Source organism: Mesoplodon mirus (assembly GCF_964341445.2).
Source record: "Mesoplodon mirus genome assembly, chromosome: X".
NCBI classification, from domain to species: Eukaryota; Metazoa; Chordata; class Mammalia; order Artiodactyla; family Ziphiidae; genus Mesoplodon; species Mesoplodon mirus.
The window spans coordinates 114,631,435-114,647,088 of NC_138981.1; the positions used below are offsets into that span (position 1 = coordinate 114,631,435).

At 43.9% G+C, this 15,654-nt stretch overlaps 1 protein-coding gene across 1 annotated transcript in view; it reads right to left on the bottom strand.

The window, feature by feature from the left end:
- Positions 1 to 15,654, bottom strand: part of GPC3 (glypican 3) — a 439,276-nt gene that overhangs the window by 48,752 nt on the left and 374,870 nt on the right. The window contains exon 7 of the mRNA XM_082610706.1: positions 12,958 to 13,117. Coding sequence (XP_082466832.1) covers positions 12,958 to 13,117 — 160 coding nt within the window. The remainder of the gene's footprint in view (positions 1 to 12,957; positions 13,118 to 15,654) is intronic.

The window sequence follows — 15,654 nt, forward strand, 5'->3', positions numbered from 1 at the left end:
TGAGTCTCATAATTAAAAACTGTGGCTTGTATTTTTGTAGGCCTTTTTGTCATTTCCTTTTTGTGGTAATTCATTTTTATTATATGGTACAAAAGTACTGGTCCATGACAGATTTGGGAGGAACAACAACTGCAACAACAACAACGAAATCAACACAAAAACACTCCAGTCCTTCACTAGATAACTTGAGATGCACTGGTCTATTCTGTGAGGCCAGAGTTGGAAGGGAGAGAGTGGTGGAGGAGATAAGGATGGACTGGACAACCTTGATATTGACCATTCAGCCATTAGGGCTAAAGACGTGTAGCTGGAGGAGGGACTGTATCCCCGTTTGCTTTTCTAACACAGGAACAGGAAGGCCACAAGCCTGGAAATAATTGGGGAGAAATGAGAACTGGATTCTCATAGTAGTAAAACAAATCTAGAGGCTGTGAGTGACGGACAGGATGTTGCAAAGAACAGCTCCCTGGAAAAGTCTGCCATTCGTAAGGATCCATTTGCTTAGGAAAATAGTTGTAGAAAATCATAATTGGTGACAGGTACTCAAATACAACCAAAGAATCTCCTCTACACTCCTCTTTCCTTCCCGGAGCCTGAGAAATTGCCTCATTGGTTTGCTCCACCATCTTGGTTCTCTTTTGCTCTACTTACATGTTTGCATCATAAAACCACAGCATCTCAGAGCTATTCAGTTCCATGGAAGTCAAGAGCCCATGATAGAGGTATCTATCCATTCTCTGACACCCCACTCCACCCCTACCCAGCCAGTCTTTCTGATATATGGTTACTTACTCTCTACTCAAATAGCTCCAGAGTCAGGAAGCTGATTGTTACCTAGAGCAATTCATTCCACTGAGGAATCGCTTTAAGGGTGGAAAGTTCATCCTTTTGTCAGTCAAAATATATCTCCCTTATAAATTCCATGTATTGGTTCCAAGGGGTGGGGTGGGAGGAACTGGGAGACTGGGAATGACACATATACATTATTGATACTATGTATAAAATAGACAACTGATGGGAACATACTGTATAGCACAGGGAACTCTACCTAATGCACTGTGGTAACGTAAATGGGAGGGAAGTCCAAAAGGGAGGGGACTTTTGGACTTACCTCTATGTGTATGGCTGATTCATTTCATTGCGCAGTGGAGGCTAACGAAACATTGTGAAGCAACTGTACTCCAATAAAAATTAATTAAAAAAATCTAGGGACTTCCCTGGTGGCGCAGTGGTTAAGAATCTGCCTGCCTATGCGGGGAACGTGGGTTCGAGCCCTGGTCCGGGAAGATCCCACATGCTGCGGAGCAACTAAGCCTGTGAACCACAACTACTGAGCCTGCGTGTCTAGAGCCCACAAGCCACAACTACTGAGCCTGGGAGCCACACCAACTGAAGCCTGTGCCCCTAGAGCCCGTGCTCCGCAGAGGGAGAGGCCACAGCAATGAGAAGCCCACGCACCGCAACGAGGCGTGGCCCCCGCTAGCCGCAACTAGAGAAAGCCCGCGTGCAGCAACGAAGACCCAACGCAGCCAAAAATAAATAAATAAAATTTAAAGATTAAAAAAAATCCCATGTATTGGTTCCAGATCTTCCCTCATCTTCCACGTGCAAGACCTCTAAATAGTAGAAGACAACACTCACGTCTCCCTAATTCTCCTCTTGTATAGACTGAACATCGTGACTTTTTATTTCAGTGTCCTTCCACTGACCCTGTTTCCAGATTCTTCACTATCTTGCTCACTCTCTGCAGGATGCACTCTAGGCTACAGACACACAATGCCTCACACAGCGTGTCCTCCCCCTCCCAGGAGCCCCTACCCCTCTGTTGACTGGAATAGGGCTCTCATATCTCTTTGCTTACAATTTCCACTGCTAGAGGTTGAAAGATACTTTGAGGAAGCTAATGAAAGAAGCAGTGAGGGTGAAAGCTACCAAATAGGAGGCAAAAGGAAGCAAATGCTGACAAGTAAACACTGCACATGGATAACTGAAGTATTTATCAAACATCTACTAAGTGACAGTCGTGGGGCAAGGCAGGAGAAGGAATCAGAGTTTGGTGACTGAGAGCTGATAAGTGTATGTATAAGATGACAAAGACTTGCTTTCTACACTCTGAGGAGATCATCATTAATCAAGGAAACCACTTCATACTGAAAGCCATCCTGAAGTTGCTAATGAGATTGCCCGCTGCTCTAACATAGACTATTCCCAGACACCAGAATTTGTAGAGTAGCCTCTACTCCATTTTTATTTGCTTGGTAATTATATTACTGCTTAAGTCCACCAATGAGCTACAAATTAAGAGATTCTGTCTGCGCGGTAGTCCCGCTCTCATCTTTAAAGGTTTATTTACCATCACCTGTACCCATTAGGATTGTAAAAAACAAACAAAAAAACCCCAAAAAAACCCCACAAAATTTTAAAAATCATTAAGTATATTTAGAAACATTAAGAACCACAAGTGCTATGGATCATTTTTCTGGATCATTAAACATCTCTTACCCAGGTGTGTACGTAGGCAGCCTCTATAACAAGATTTCCTTTCAAAAAGACTAACAAAACAAAAACTTGCCAGTAACTTCATTCCTACCAAAGCAAATTGGAAATCTCCTTGGCAAATAAGGGGGAGAGAGATGATGGCTGTGCCTCTATTCTTTCTGCCATACTAACAAAGTTAACGGACAGCCTTGTCTGAATTGGAAAAAGACTTGATAACATTTGTGCACACATGGGCGTGTGCATATGTGTAGTTTCAGGGGTTCTGTGGAAGGTCAGTGATTGTAAGGCATCCGATGGCTCTGAGTCCCTCCTCCTCTCAAAGTAGGACGTTAGCCTGGCTTCATATCTGATCTCCACCTGCAGTCACAGGGACTGTGCATACCACACGCCTTCAGCTTCTGTCTTGTTCTGCAGGCTCATGGTTCCTTGTTACCCTGGGCTCCTCTGATTTGGCTCCCTCAAGAGGCCATTGTTCATCAGGGGAACGCAGGGCCATCACACAGGTTTAATTAGACATCACATCTTTCTCTCTTTCTGCTGTGACATTTCTTCTTGCAGGGAGCACTTCCCATTGGAGGGCACACAAGCTGGTGCTCCCAGATCCCTTGGGGACGAAGTGAAGATCCCTTCACTTCTATGTGGCAGCTCAGCCGGAGGCTCTGGGCTTGCCGCCTTCCTGCCGGTTCTGCCTCTCCTTTTCCACCAGTGAGTACTGAACCTCTCCCTTCTATTCATTTCTAGCCACACTAGATTATGGCAATTAGTTGAGGCTGTCACTAAACTGGCAGACATGGCTTCATCCAGAGGAAATCAATCGCACCATTTAGCCACACTCATACAGTCAACTGCTGCCTTTTAATTTGAAAACTGATTACAAAATATAATACAATGGTCACAAATTGCTCACACTATCCCTAACGCTCCCCCAATTCTTAGAGTTATGCAGAAGGTCTATTGACAAGTATAAGCATTATATAGCATTACCCCTGATGAAAGCCTCACAGCCTGATGGCTCAGATGGGAAGCATCAGAGGGCAGTAGACCTACAAAAGTGAACCCCAGCGTATGTCCTTGCAAATAATAAGAAACAAACTCCCTAAAGCACCTCAAGTGATGGTAACTTTATAGAAAGTTTTTTACCTTTCTTTACTCTCATCTATCACCAGCTTACCTGAAGTAATTCCCTGGTCAACACTAAGGCGTGGGGATGGCCCCTTTCTGGGTAAACTTACTCAACTGGCAGGTGATATCACTGTGAAAGCTTGCATCTAAATCCCTCTTTGTGAGCCACGGGAACTACACAAAGCTCTGGGGTGAGGTGGGAATGGCTGTCTTGTCAATCTATTAGCCAGGACCACCTGGTCTGTGTCTGGGAGAAAAGTGCTATTATAGTGAGCTTTGCTTCCTGCTTCCTTCAGCTTCCCTATGGCATTTGATCTCTAAAAGAAAAGATCAAGGCATGAGAGCAGATTGCTTCTGGCTAAGAGCAAGAGAGAATGGAAAGAATCAGGGGCCCCATTTCTTGACCCTCCCCAACTCGTTGTCCACCCCTGCCCTCACTGCCCCGTTAACACCAAAGAAAACAAAACATAACTAGCTGAGATTCTTTCAAGATGTAGGTGACTACTACTTTTGTGACTGGTTATTTGCACAACTCAGCAGACATATTTGTCATTGTTTAAATACCTTCTCACTAGGCTAAAAACAAGTTAATGAATAACTGAAAATGCCACCTTGGGGATGAAAAAGAGGGAGCACATTATAAGGAAATTTGTTGGCCAGAACATCGAGAATTTAATTTTAGCTGCAGGCTTTTGGTGAATAAAATTAACTTATAACCCAGTGGTACCAAATAATATTAATAATATTACTCTAAGTGGGTAACTTATTTACAGTTTACAAAGTACTTTTATATCCATTATCATGTGTGTTTCATTCAACAACTTATGAAGTGGGCAGGTCAGGAAATATTTTATCATTATTTTTGCATATGAGGCTCAGAGGAGTTGAGTGACTTTGTCCAAGGCCAACACTGGGAAGTAACAGAAGCAGAACTGAGACTCAGTTTCTTTGACCCTGTAGATGAAATGTCCTTCCTTCCTGTTATGTCTCAAGCTTCAGTGGCCTAAGTGTAGGACCGTATCCTGTTCACCCATCAGATGGGATCTACCTCCCAGTGTGAATGACATAGGGTCCCCTTACACTGAGGTCTCATGTTTGAGGGACTGATATCCCAGAAAGACGGGCGGAGGGAGTCACTACAAGATCTTGCCTGAGAAATTCAGAGATGGGTTACTTAGTGGGAAACAACCTTCAACATAAGCGCCAAAGATCTGATGGTGGGTTTCCAAGGAGTGCAAAGGAAGTGGGATAGAATACATTTTGGGAAAACTGCCATACTCTATTCCTGGACTTGCTACGAGCAGGGAAGTATAAATAGATATATTACTGTATCCACATGTATTTTGAGCTCTGAATAGGACTCAATAACTTTCCCATTAAAAAACCCCAGGACAGGGCCTCCCTGGTGGCGCAGTGGTTGAGAGTCCGCCTGCCGATGCAGGGGACACGGGTTCGTGCCCCGGTCTGGGAGGATCCCATATGCCGCGGAGCGGCTGGGCCCGTGAGCCATGGCCGCTGAGCCTGCGCGTCCGGAGCCTGTGCTCCGCAACGGGAGAGGCCACAGCAGTGAGAGGCCCGCATACGCAAAAAGAAAAAAAAAAAAAAAAAAAAAAAAAAAAAAAAAAAAAAAAAAAAAAACCCCAGGACATTTCATTCTCCTACAAACCTTCTACTCATTCTTCAGCAGGCAATATGTTTTGTTCTAAAGCATGAAAATGTTGCAGATGCCACCCATGATAAAAGCCCATCAGAGAACTCCTCCATTGATTTTACGCTTTTCACCAAACCAACCCATTAGTGAATTTATTAAAACGTGTGACTACCAGCCCACATTTGTGAGAGTTTGATCTGACAGTTTAGAAGAACAGTTAAGCCACTGAAGTGTCCTTCCTCTCTTCTATGTGCACAAGCATGTTAGGAACAGAAATATAAGGTTACATTTGATCTGCTAAAAAAAGAAAAAGAATAAAAGTCACTGGCTTAAAAAATATTTTCTAATCTCTGTTTTTGGGGAGTCATTGTTTTTTCGCCTCTAGACTCTAAAGTAACTGCACGGAGGGAATATTGGGTGCAGAGACTCCTGGGCCACAGCTGTGAAGACTTCGTGGCTTCACTCCAGGACTGCTGCGAACGGGTGACTGGTGCGGGGAAGCACACAGCTGCTGTCCCTCCCAACAGCTGGGGATGACAGAAAAGAATGGCCAGAGGGGCTTACCTAGACCTGGATTTCACCTTCACCCTCACTCCCAGACAAGGAACAAGTGACAACTTTTCTCTGTTCAGTCCTCACGCTAACATGGAGAGACCGAAAGTTTCTTGCGGGCAAATATTTCCACAAGAAATGTTTGTTTAATGCGGCAAGAAACAGCCATTTGGTTTTAGTATTGGTTCAAGTCCTAAGCCCAAGACGTGTTTCATGAACTGTCCTCCTCACCCTGCCACCAACCAGCTGAAGCCCCTCTTATTCCCATGCAGCAACAAGGAATGTTTCGGTCTTCTACAGTCTGTTTCCGCTTTCCTCAGCCAAAGAAATAGGCTTTCGCAGTATCCATTCTTTGGCCCAGCTTGAGACAAGAATATCTTTGTTTTCTGACTCGTTGCCATAAAGATGTTAGGCTCACCAGCATGCTCTGGCTGTACCCACAGCATAACACAAGCTGGAGCAAGAACAGGTCCAGGGAGGACAGGGGTGAGGGAGTGGTAACACAGATGCCTCTGACATAGGTATTTCTTGCTGGGAGTTGTTCTGTGAGTGTATATTTCAAAATGTGTTTCCAACAGTAGGCATGCAGGTGTGCACGCCTACAAGAGTGTGCGCACGTGTGCATGTGTGTGCATGGGCGTGTGTGTTTCTGTGTGGGTGAGACTTGGCAGAGAGGTGGCACATGCTTCAGATGCTTAATCATCATGTCTTGGCCAGGGACACATGGCCAGAGCTTGCAAAGCTTCTCAGGGATCAGCCCCAGCCAAAGCACTGGGAGTAGCCAGCTTCCCCAATGGCTTACAATAAGAGCTCTGACAAGGCCCAAAGCTAGGAACAATGCTGATGGCAACCTGGCAACAAAACAGTCAGCTTATCACACCAGGTCCATCATGGATGATCTATCTTTGGAAGGGAGTCTGAACACGTGTGTTCAGTGTAAGTGTTTTATAACTCATGGGCTAAATTCAGTCTTTGCAGAAAATACATGCCGAACTAAGGTCGCTGAAAAAGCCAAAGAGCTTCCAGAGACTTTGGAACAGTAACAACAGTTTTATGGTTGTTATAAATATTTGTAGAGCTGCACAGGTTACAAAAGCACTTTCACACTCATTATTGCATGTGACTTTCACAAAAACTCACTGAGGTAGGCAAGGATGATTATCTCCATTTTACAGTTGGAGAAACTGAGGCTCAGAGCGGCTATATAACTTGCTCAAGGTCCTACTGTTAGCAAATACGCTAGGACTAGAACCCAAGTGTACTAATCTATCACAGGGATGACTAGAACCCAAGGGACCTAATCTATCACAGGGATGACGGGTCTTGGGCCTATTTTATACTTCCTAGAATACGTAGCCCACCATGGGGGCAGGTTAGTGGCTTCTTCGATGCTTCAAGGATTAAGCCTAAAGGCCAAAAGAGCTCAATTAGAAGGTGGTAACGACTGTAAACAAATCACCTAGGGATCTTGTTAACATGACCTATTATGATTCAGTAGGTCTTGAAGTGGGGCCTGAGATCTGCTTTTCTAACAAGCTTCCAGCTGATACAGACGCTGCTGCTCCACGGACCCCACTTGGAATGGCAAGGGATAAGGGGATGTTGCTGAATGTTGGTTAACTGGTTTTAGTTGCTTTTTATGAGTCTTAAACAAACAAAAAACCAAGGCGATTAATTCTAATCTGTATCTGCCGGCTCTTGGAGCGCCCATAGGTCGGCAGAAACAGCAACAGACCAGTTGCTTTAATAGCAGATAGCAGTTTTTGAGTGCTCATTAGGTGCCGGGCACTGTTCCAATGGCTTTGCATGGATTATTTTATTTAATGGCCACAACCCTATGAAACAGGCTGAGAGAAAGGAAATAACCCACCAAAAGGGAAGCATATTACCCTTGTTCTGAGAAGTGAAAGGAATAGGTCAAGCTGTAACTGTGGGTAAGAAGACATCGTCTAATGGTCATCTCAGCAGCAATTAAATTCAACGATCAGAAAGAAGGGTCAGACTCTAAGCATACAAATAAGAATTATAGAAAAAGAGAGCACTTGGGGAACTTTAGGATGAAGAGTTTTAAAAGTGAATATAGCCCAGAAGGCCTGGAAACTACTCAGAACTTCTTATGAGCATCCTGGCATACAAGTGTGCTGAGGGCCCTTGGTAAGAAGCCTGGCTTCTTTGACTGGAAAAGTCAAAGGAGCCAGAGTAGGGAAAATGAGATCTTTTTTCACGTGTAAATAGCTCAGGAGAAGAAAACAGGGAACCTGCAAGCTCAGAAGAAGGTGTCCCCAAAAGACTCCAATAAGTACCTTGCCAGGGACTAAAGCCAAATAAATGAACATAATCACAGACTGCTGGCACGAGAAAGGCCGGCGAGAGATGTCTGGGCATCCTCTTCATTTTACAAATGGAGAAACTGACTTCTAAAGAGAGGAAGGGGCTTGCCCTGGGATACATGGGACTTAGAAGCAAAGCCAAGAATAGAACCTCGGTGACCTGCACTTCATCCAGTGCAACGAAAGATGGGAAGAAGTGAGCCGGGGAAGCCAGCCAATAGGACCTGGCTGGCTAGAGTGCAAAAGAACTGCTGAGGGACAAAAGGGAGATAGAAGAGAGCCTGAACATACTCTGAGCCTTGTTTTTTATTTTCAAGTTGTCTTTCGGAGGAAGGAATTTGGACGTTCTAAATGAGATGGCGGTAAACGCACACAGTGTTCCAAGTCTAGTTGACTAAGTGGATGTTGATGAATCACCAGGACGAGGTGGCATCTACCCAGATTTTGGGTAAAACTGTGTAACAGCTGACCGAAGTGTATAGCTTGTTATTCCAAATAGCTATTGTGCCACGAGCCTGGCAGATTGCCAATGAGTCTCCTCTCCATGAGAAGCATTTAAAAGGGGACCCAAGGAACTCCAGGCTGGTAGGATCACTGAACATGTTAGGCAAGTGTAACCTATTGGGAGTAAGGCATCATTTTTCCCATAAATTAAATTAACCACCATTTGTGTAGCGTTTTACAGTTTACAAAGCACTTAGGGTAATCACGCCTAACTAATTGACTAGAATTGAGAGGATAAATGTGCATTTGGACAAAGGGAAACCAGTGGATGTAATCTATTCAGGTTTTGAAAAGGCCCTTGACAAGGTCCCAGACCAAACACTGTTTTAAGAAGTTAAGTCACCATGGAACTGTGGAATCGTGTTTTGAAATGGATAGGGAAGTGGCTTATAGGCAGGAAAGCAAGAGAAGGGATAAGCAGGGACTTTTGGAGAAATATCAACAGTGGTATGTACTAGAGATCAGTGTGGAGACCAGTTACCAGTTTGCTAAATCATCTGGGCAACCTTTAGATGACCAAAAGCTTTTGGGGGTAGCAAAGCAGATTTGTCCAAAGAGTGGCCTCTGAAATCTGAATTCTAACTCTCAACCTTAGCCACTGTATGACCTTAAGCAAATTACTCTACCTCTTCCAGCATCAGTTTTCTCATCTGTAAAGTGGGAATAATAATAGTGATGTTGTGAAAATGACATGAGGCAGTGCCTGGAAAGTCCTGGCACAGTGCTTGCAGCATGGTATGTGTCCAATAAACATAAGCTTCTATTATTTTTACTTATTATGTTTATTCAACATTCTTTTTATAGGATGCCAGGCTCTGAGCGATCATGTTATGCCCTAGGAATGGAACTTGCGAGCCACTGCAGACTATTTCTTGAAAGCACTGGCAGAATTTGTTTTAGTAATTCAGAGGACAGAGATAACTGTAGACTGAGATGATGGTTGTGAAAGACTTCACTGAAGGAAACTAATAATTATGGAGCACCTAGTATGTTCCAGATAATAGGTTAGATGCCTTACAAACTTCCCCCCTCGATTTGATCCTGAAATAGTCCTATGAAGTTGGGGTAATGATCCCCACTATGATGGATGAGGGAATGCAGACTTAGAAAAGAGGCTAAGAACCGACCCAGGTCCTGCTAGCTCATAAGGAATAGAGCCAGAATTCAAATACAAATTTACTCTACCCCTAAACCTTTTTTTTTCACTGCATCATACTTGAAATGTACTTTTAGGGATGGGTGTAATTTAAGAAAAAATAAAAGAGGGGTATCTATATAGAAATAAATGTGGGCAATGCTATGAAGACAGATAAGAACAGTATCATCAAAAAATCTAGAAACAATAAATGCTGGAGAGGGTGTGGAGAAAAGGGAACACTCTTGCACTGCTGGTGGGAATGTGAATTGGTACAGCCACTATGGAGAACAGTATGGAGGTTCCTTAAAAAACTACAGATAGACCTACCATATGACCCAGAAATCCCACTACTGGGCATATACCCTGAGAAAACCATAATTCAAAAAGAGACAGGTACCAAAATGTTCATTGCAGCTCTATTCACAATAGCCAGGACATGGAAGCAACCTAAGTGTCCATCAACAGATGAATGGATAAAGAAGATGTGGCACATATATACAATGGAATATTACTCAGACATAAAAAGAAACGAAATTGCGTTATTTTTAGTGACGTGGATGGACCTAGAGTCTGTCATACAGAGTGAAGTAAGTCAGAAAGAGAAAAACAAATACCATATGCTAACACATATATATGGAATCTAAGAAAAAAAATGTCATGAAGAACCTAGGGGTAAGACGGGAATAAAGACACAGACCTACTAGAGAATGGACTTGAGGATATGGGGAAGGGGAAGGGGAAGCTGGGATGAAGTGAGAGAGTGGCATGCACATATATACACTACCAAATGTAAAATAGATAGCTAGCGGGAAGCAGCCACATAGCACAGGGAGATCAGCTCAGTGCTTTGTGACCACCTAGAGGGGTGGCATAGGGAGGGTGGGAGGGAGACACAAGAGGGAGGGGATATGGGGATATATGTACACTTACAGCTGATTCACTTTGTTATACAGCAGAAGCTAACACACCATTGTAAAGCAATTATACTCCAATAAAGATGTTAAAAAAAATAAACAAACAGTATGTCTACTCATGCTCATGGGGCGTGACTATGGTCGTTCTTGCCAAAGTGCAGGGTTTCTGTGGGGCTACTGGTGGGAAATGAAGCCAAAAGGATACTTTAGGCTAGACCAGAAGGCCCTCAGAGCTCTGCTAAGGAGTCTGAGCATTATCCTCCAGGCAATGGGGACAGGATGAAGGTAGCTGAGCTAGGGAGCGGTAGGAGATGCTTTAGAGAGATTAACCTGGCAGCTGTACAAGATAAATTTGGTGGAATCTTCTGCCTGGGTCTCTGATTCTTTGTTCTCTAATCTGCTAGCCTAAGGCTCTCAATACTCCTGTCTTAGCCTAGAAGCCTGGAGACCACTTAAGATGTGATTGAAATAGCATATGTAGGGGGGGTGAAAGGGGGATAGAAAGGAAACAGTGAGATAAGCAGAAAAAAATTACAGATCATCAACAGTGATTTGGTGCCCAACTGTATATGAAAGGCAAGGGAGAAGAGTCAAAGATGACTTCAGTTTTAAGCCTCAGCAACTGGGAGAATAGTAGTGGTATTAGAAAAATAAGGTTATTAAGGGAGGAGCCAGTTTGGGATGGTCTGTTGATATGTTTGATTTCCGACACATAGAGCTGGGGGTAATGGTGGGAAAGCCAGGAAGAAATGACTAGTAAGCAGCTGGAGATGTGGGATGGGAGCTCAGGAGAGCAGTTAACATTGGAGGTAATGATTTTATGAATTATCCCCATAGTGGTATAATAGTTAAAGAATATTCACTGCAGCATTATCCACAACAGCCAAGAGGTAGAAACAACCTAAATGTCCATTGATGGCTAAATGGATAAAGAAATCATGGTGCATACATGTAGTGGAATATTATTCAGCCTTAAAAAAGAAGGAAGTCCTGTAGTCATATGCTACAACATGGATGAACCTTGAGGACATTACACTAAGTGAAATAAGCCAGTCACAGAAGGGCTACATGATTCCACTTAAATGAAGTAGCCAAACTCATAGATGCAGAAAGCAAAATGATGGTGCCAGGGTTTGAGGGAGGAGGAAAGGGGAGTTAGTGTTTAATGAGGACAGAATTTCAGTCATACAAAATGGAAAAGTTCTGGAGGTCTGCCATACAATCTGCATATTATTAACAATACTGTACACTTAAAAGTTTGTTAAGAGGGCAGATTTCATGCTAGATTTTTTTTGCCAGAATGGAGAACGAAAAAAAAAAGAACTTAGAGAAATCATAAACAAAATTGAAACTGCCAAAATGGATAAGATCTGTGTTTTCTCTGGAAAAGAGAGAAAAGATAGAGGCTTAAGGAGAGACCCAGTTTGAGGTAGGATTAGAAAGAACTAGTGAAGGAAAGAGGTTGAAGAAAGAGGAGCTTGCAGGGTCTCAGAGGCCATGGGCAATAGGATTTCAAGGAGAAGGCTGTGCATTGCAGAAGGAAGAGTGTGACATTGGAAGTCTTAAGACCCAAGTTAGGTTTCCAGCTCTGCCATTTAGATGAAACTCATTTCTTCTCGGAGCCCCAGTTTTCTTATCAGTAAAATGGAAACACGAACACCTATCCATACGAAAGTATTTTGTAAATTGGGCTAATTGATACAAATGTGACTTGTGAGGGAATATTTTTGTTGTGGCTGTTTTGCTTTCTTGACAGCATCAGCTCTCTATTTTTCTTCTATTTGTTTTCACCTAGCTGTGCAGTTATGTGTCATAGCCTGGACTACTTGTGAGAAAAAAACCAAATATGACATTCTAAAAAGAGAGGGTCAGCAGGTCTTTTCCTTTGAAAGTTACCCCATCATTGGTTTTCACCAGACTCTCAAGATTGCATTTCTTTTTTTCATCTCTTTTTATAACTGAGAAGAACCAAGGAAATCTCCAGTAGGAAACAGAGCCAACTGATTTAGGTCAGTTCATTTTAGACAATGAGAAACAGGAAGTTACCCTCTACCCAGGTCCAGAGATTTAAAAGAAAAGAAAGGTTACCTGAAAACTTCATTTTCTAGAGTGTAGTCTTTCCTTGAAGAATTGATGGCATTGTGTGTTGCAGAGATTTAGGGGAGTTATAGAGAGCAGATTCAATTGGTCTTTAATTCCTAAGCATCACCATTTTAGCTCAGATTTGAGCCAGCACTAGTCAGTTACCTGCAAGGAAGCGGAGCTGGTTCTTCACTTTCATCATGCCATCACCAGAGCCTCCGATACACTCATCTTCATCATCGCCGCAGTCTCCACTTTCAAGCCCTTCCTCATCAAGGTTTTTATCCAAAACTCTACCCTTGGGCACAGACATGGTCCTCAGGAGCTGAAAGAAAACAACCAGGATTGTAGCAGTTCTTCATATTTCTCAGGCAGGGCTAAAACAGTCTGTTATTAACAGGAGGCGTTAAAAAACGTTAAAAGAGTTACACAGAGGTTTTAAAAATCATTTTCAAACTTAAATAGACGTACACTGCTTATACTCTCTAGAGTTGCATACTTCTGGACCATTCCGTAGCAACTGACATGATTCTCCACCCTTCCACTCTACTTCCACCATCCAGTAGCCAGAGTGTATACTGTATCAGAACGTTCCCATGTCTTAAGTTCCTGAAAGCCTCCATGGGAGGAGAACTCACTGATGAGGAACTTAAGACATGATAGGCAAGGCATATTTATAGGCTGAGAGAACACCATGTTCAGAGAAGATGTCTATGGAAGCCCTCTCTAACTATATTTACATTCACTAAATTAAAGCAACAAACGCATCCCACCAAAGGAAGAGAACAGCAGTGACATTTTATACACATTTAAATGAATACTTATAATTGCCTCGTATTATGCCCTGACCACTAGAAAAACTTTAAAAATATCTCCCTCTTCCACAATTTCAATAAGATGCTTGGAAATTCATTTTGCTTCATTGTAGACCATATGCCTAATAAGAGGCATGTCTGTTTTGTCCTTCAGTTTCTGGGTTTTCAGTCACACAATCAATGCTTTTCTAATTTTATGGTGACTCCCACCTCCCAAATGTCTCTCCATTGACTGAGAAGCCCAGCTCACAGCATGAGTGGTCTCTGAGAGCAATTTGACTTTTCCTCACCCTCTCTCTCCAAGGCTGTATTCCAACATCCTCTATTCCTCCTCTAGCTTCTGCCCCATCATCCATTTTTAGTTCTAAATCTCAGTCCCACCTTTCAGTTTTAAATAATGGACAACAAAAGATGCTGGATATGCAGAAAGTGAGATTTCTGCGATTGCAGAAGAGGTATCTGGAAGAAAAAAATGCTGCATACATAACACAGGCACATCTTGGTTTCTGTGGCTTCCACTGTCTGTGTTCATTGTCACTGCAAAATATACTCTTAGGTTCTCCACCTGTGATTTAGCTGTTACACCACGATCTACTTGCAACAAGCTACGTATCATAGAGAAATGTGACTGCAGGTTGGTTTCTCTTTTTAAGCAAAGAAAGAAAAGTCCAAAACAAAAAGTTGGTTATTTCCTGGCCAACGACCTCTAATGTTGTCTGAGAAGTGAAGCCACCTCCCATCACCCACTCCAGCAGCACCTGCACCCTGCTGCTCTAAGTCATGTGCTTCGCTTCCCCACCTGTGAAACCCACACATCTAAATGTATAATACACACACACAGGCTAGGATAAGCTACACCAGCAGTTCTCTAACTTTTAGAATTTAGGACACCTTTATACTCTTAGTGGGAATCCCAGGGAACTTTTGATTATACATAGCTATATCTATCCACATTACCATCTTAGAAATTATAACTGAGAAATTAAAAATATATACTTAATAACTAATTTAAACATAACAATAATAAACCCATGATATGTTAACATAAATAGCATTTTTGGAGTTGAGAAAGATGGCGGAAGAGTAAGACGCGGAGATCACCTTCCTCCCTACAGATACATCACAAATACATCTACATGTGGAACAGCTCCTACAGAACACCTATTGAACGCTGGCAGAAGACCTCAGACCCCCCCAAAAGGCAAGAAACTCCCCATGTACCCGGGTAGGGCAAAAGAAAAAAGAAAAAACAGAGACAAAAGAATAGGGACGGGACCTGCACCAGCGGGAGGGACCCGGGAAGGAGGAAAGGTTTCCACACACTAGAAGCCCCTTCGCGGGTGGAGACTGCGGGTGGCGGAGGGAGGAAGCTTCGGAGCCGTGGAGGAGAGCACAGCAACAGGGGTGCGGAGGGCAAAGCGGAGAGATTCCTGCACAGACGATCTGTGCCGACTGGCACTCACCAGCGTGAGAGGCTTCTCTACTCACCCGCCGGGGCGGGCGGGGGCTAGGAGCTGAGGCTCGGGCTTCCATTGGATCGCAGGGAGAGGACTGGGGTTGGCGGCGTGAACACAGCCTGAAGGGGTTAGTGCGCCATGGCTGGCCGGGAGGGAGTCCCGGAAAAAGTCTGGAGCAGCCGAAGAGGCAAGAGACTTTTTCTTGCCTCTTTGTTTCCTGGTGCGTGAAGAGAGGGGATTCAGAGCGCCGCTTAAAGGAGCTCGAGAGACGGGCGTGAGCCGCGGCTAACAGCGCGGACCCCAGAGACGGGCATGAGATGGTAAGGCTGCTGCTGCCGCCACCAAGAAGCCTGTGTGCAAGCGCAGGTCACTATCCACACTGCCCCTCCCGGGAGCCTGTGCAGCCCGCCACTGCCAGGGTCCCGGGATCCAGGGACAACTTCCTCGGGAGAACGTACGGCGCTCCTCAGGCTGGTGCAACGTCCCGCCAGCCTCTGCCACCGCAGGTTCGCCCCGCATCGTGCCCCTCCCTCCCCCAGCCTGACTGAGCCAGAGTCCCCTAAGCAGCTGCTCCTTTAAACCCGTGCTGT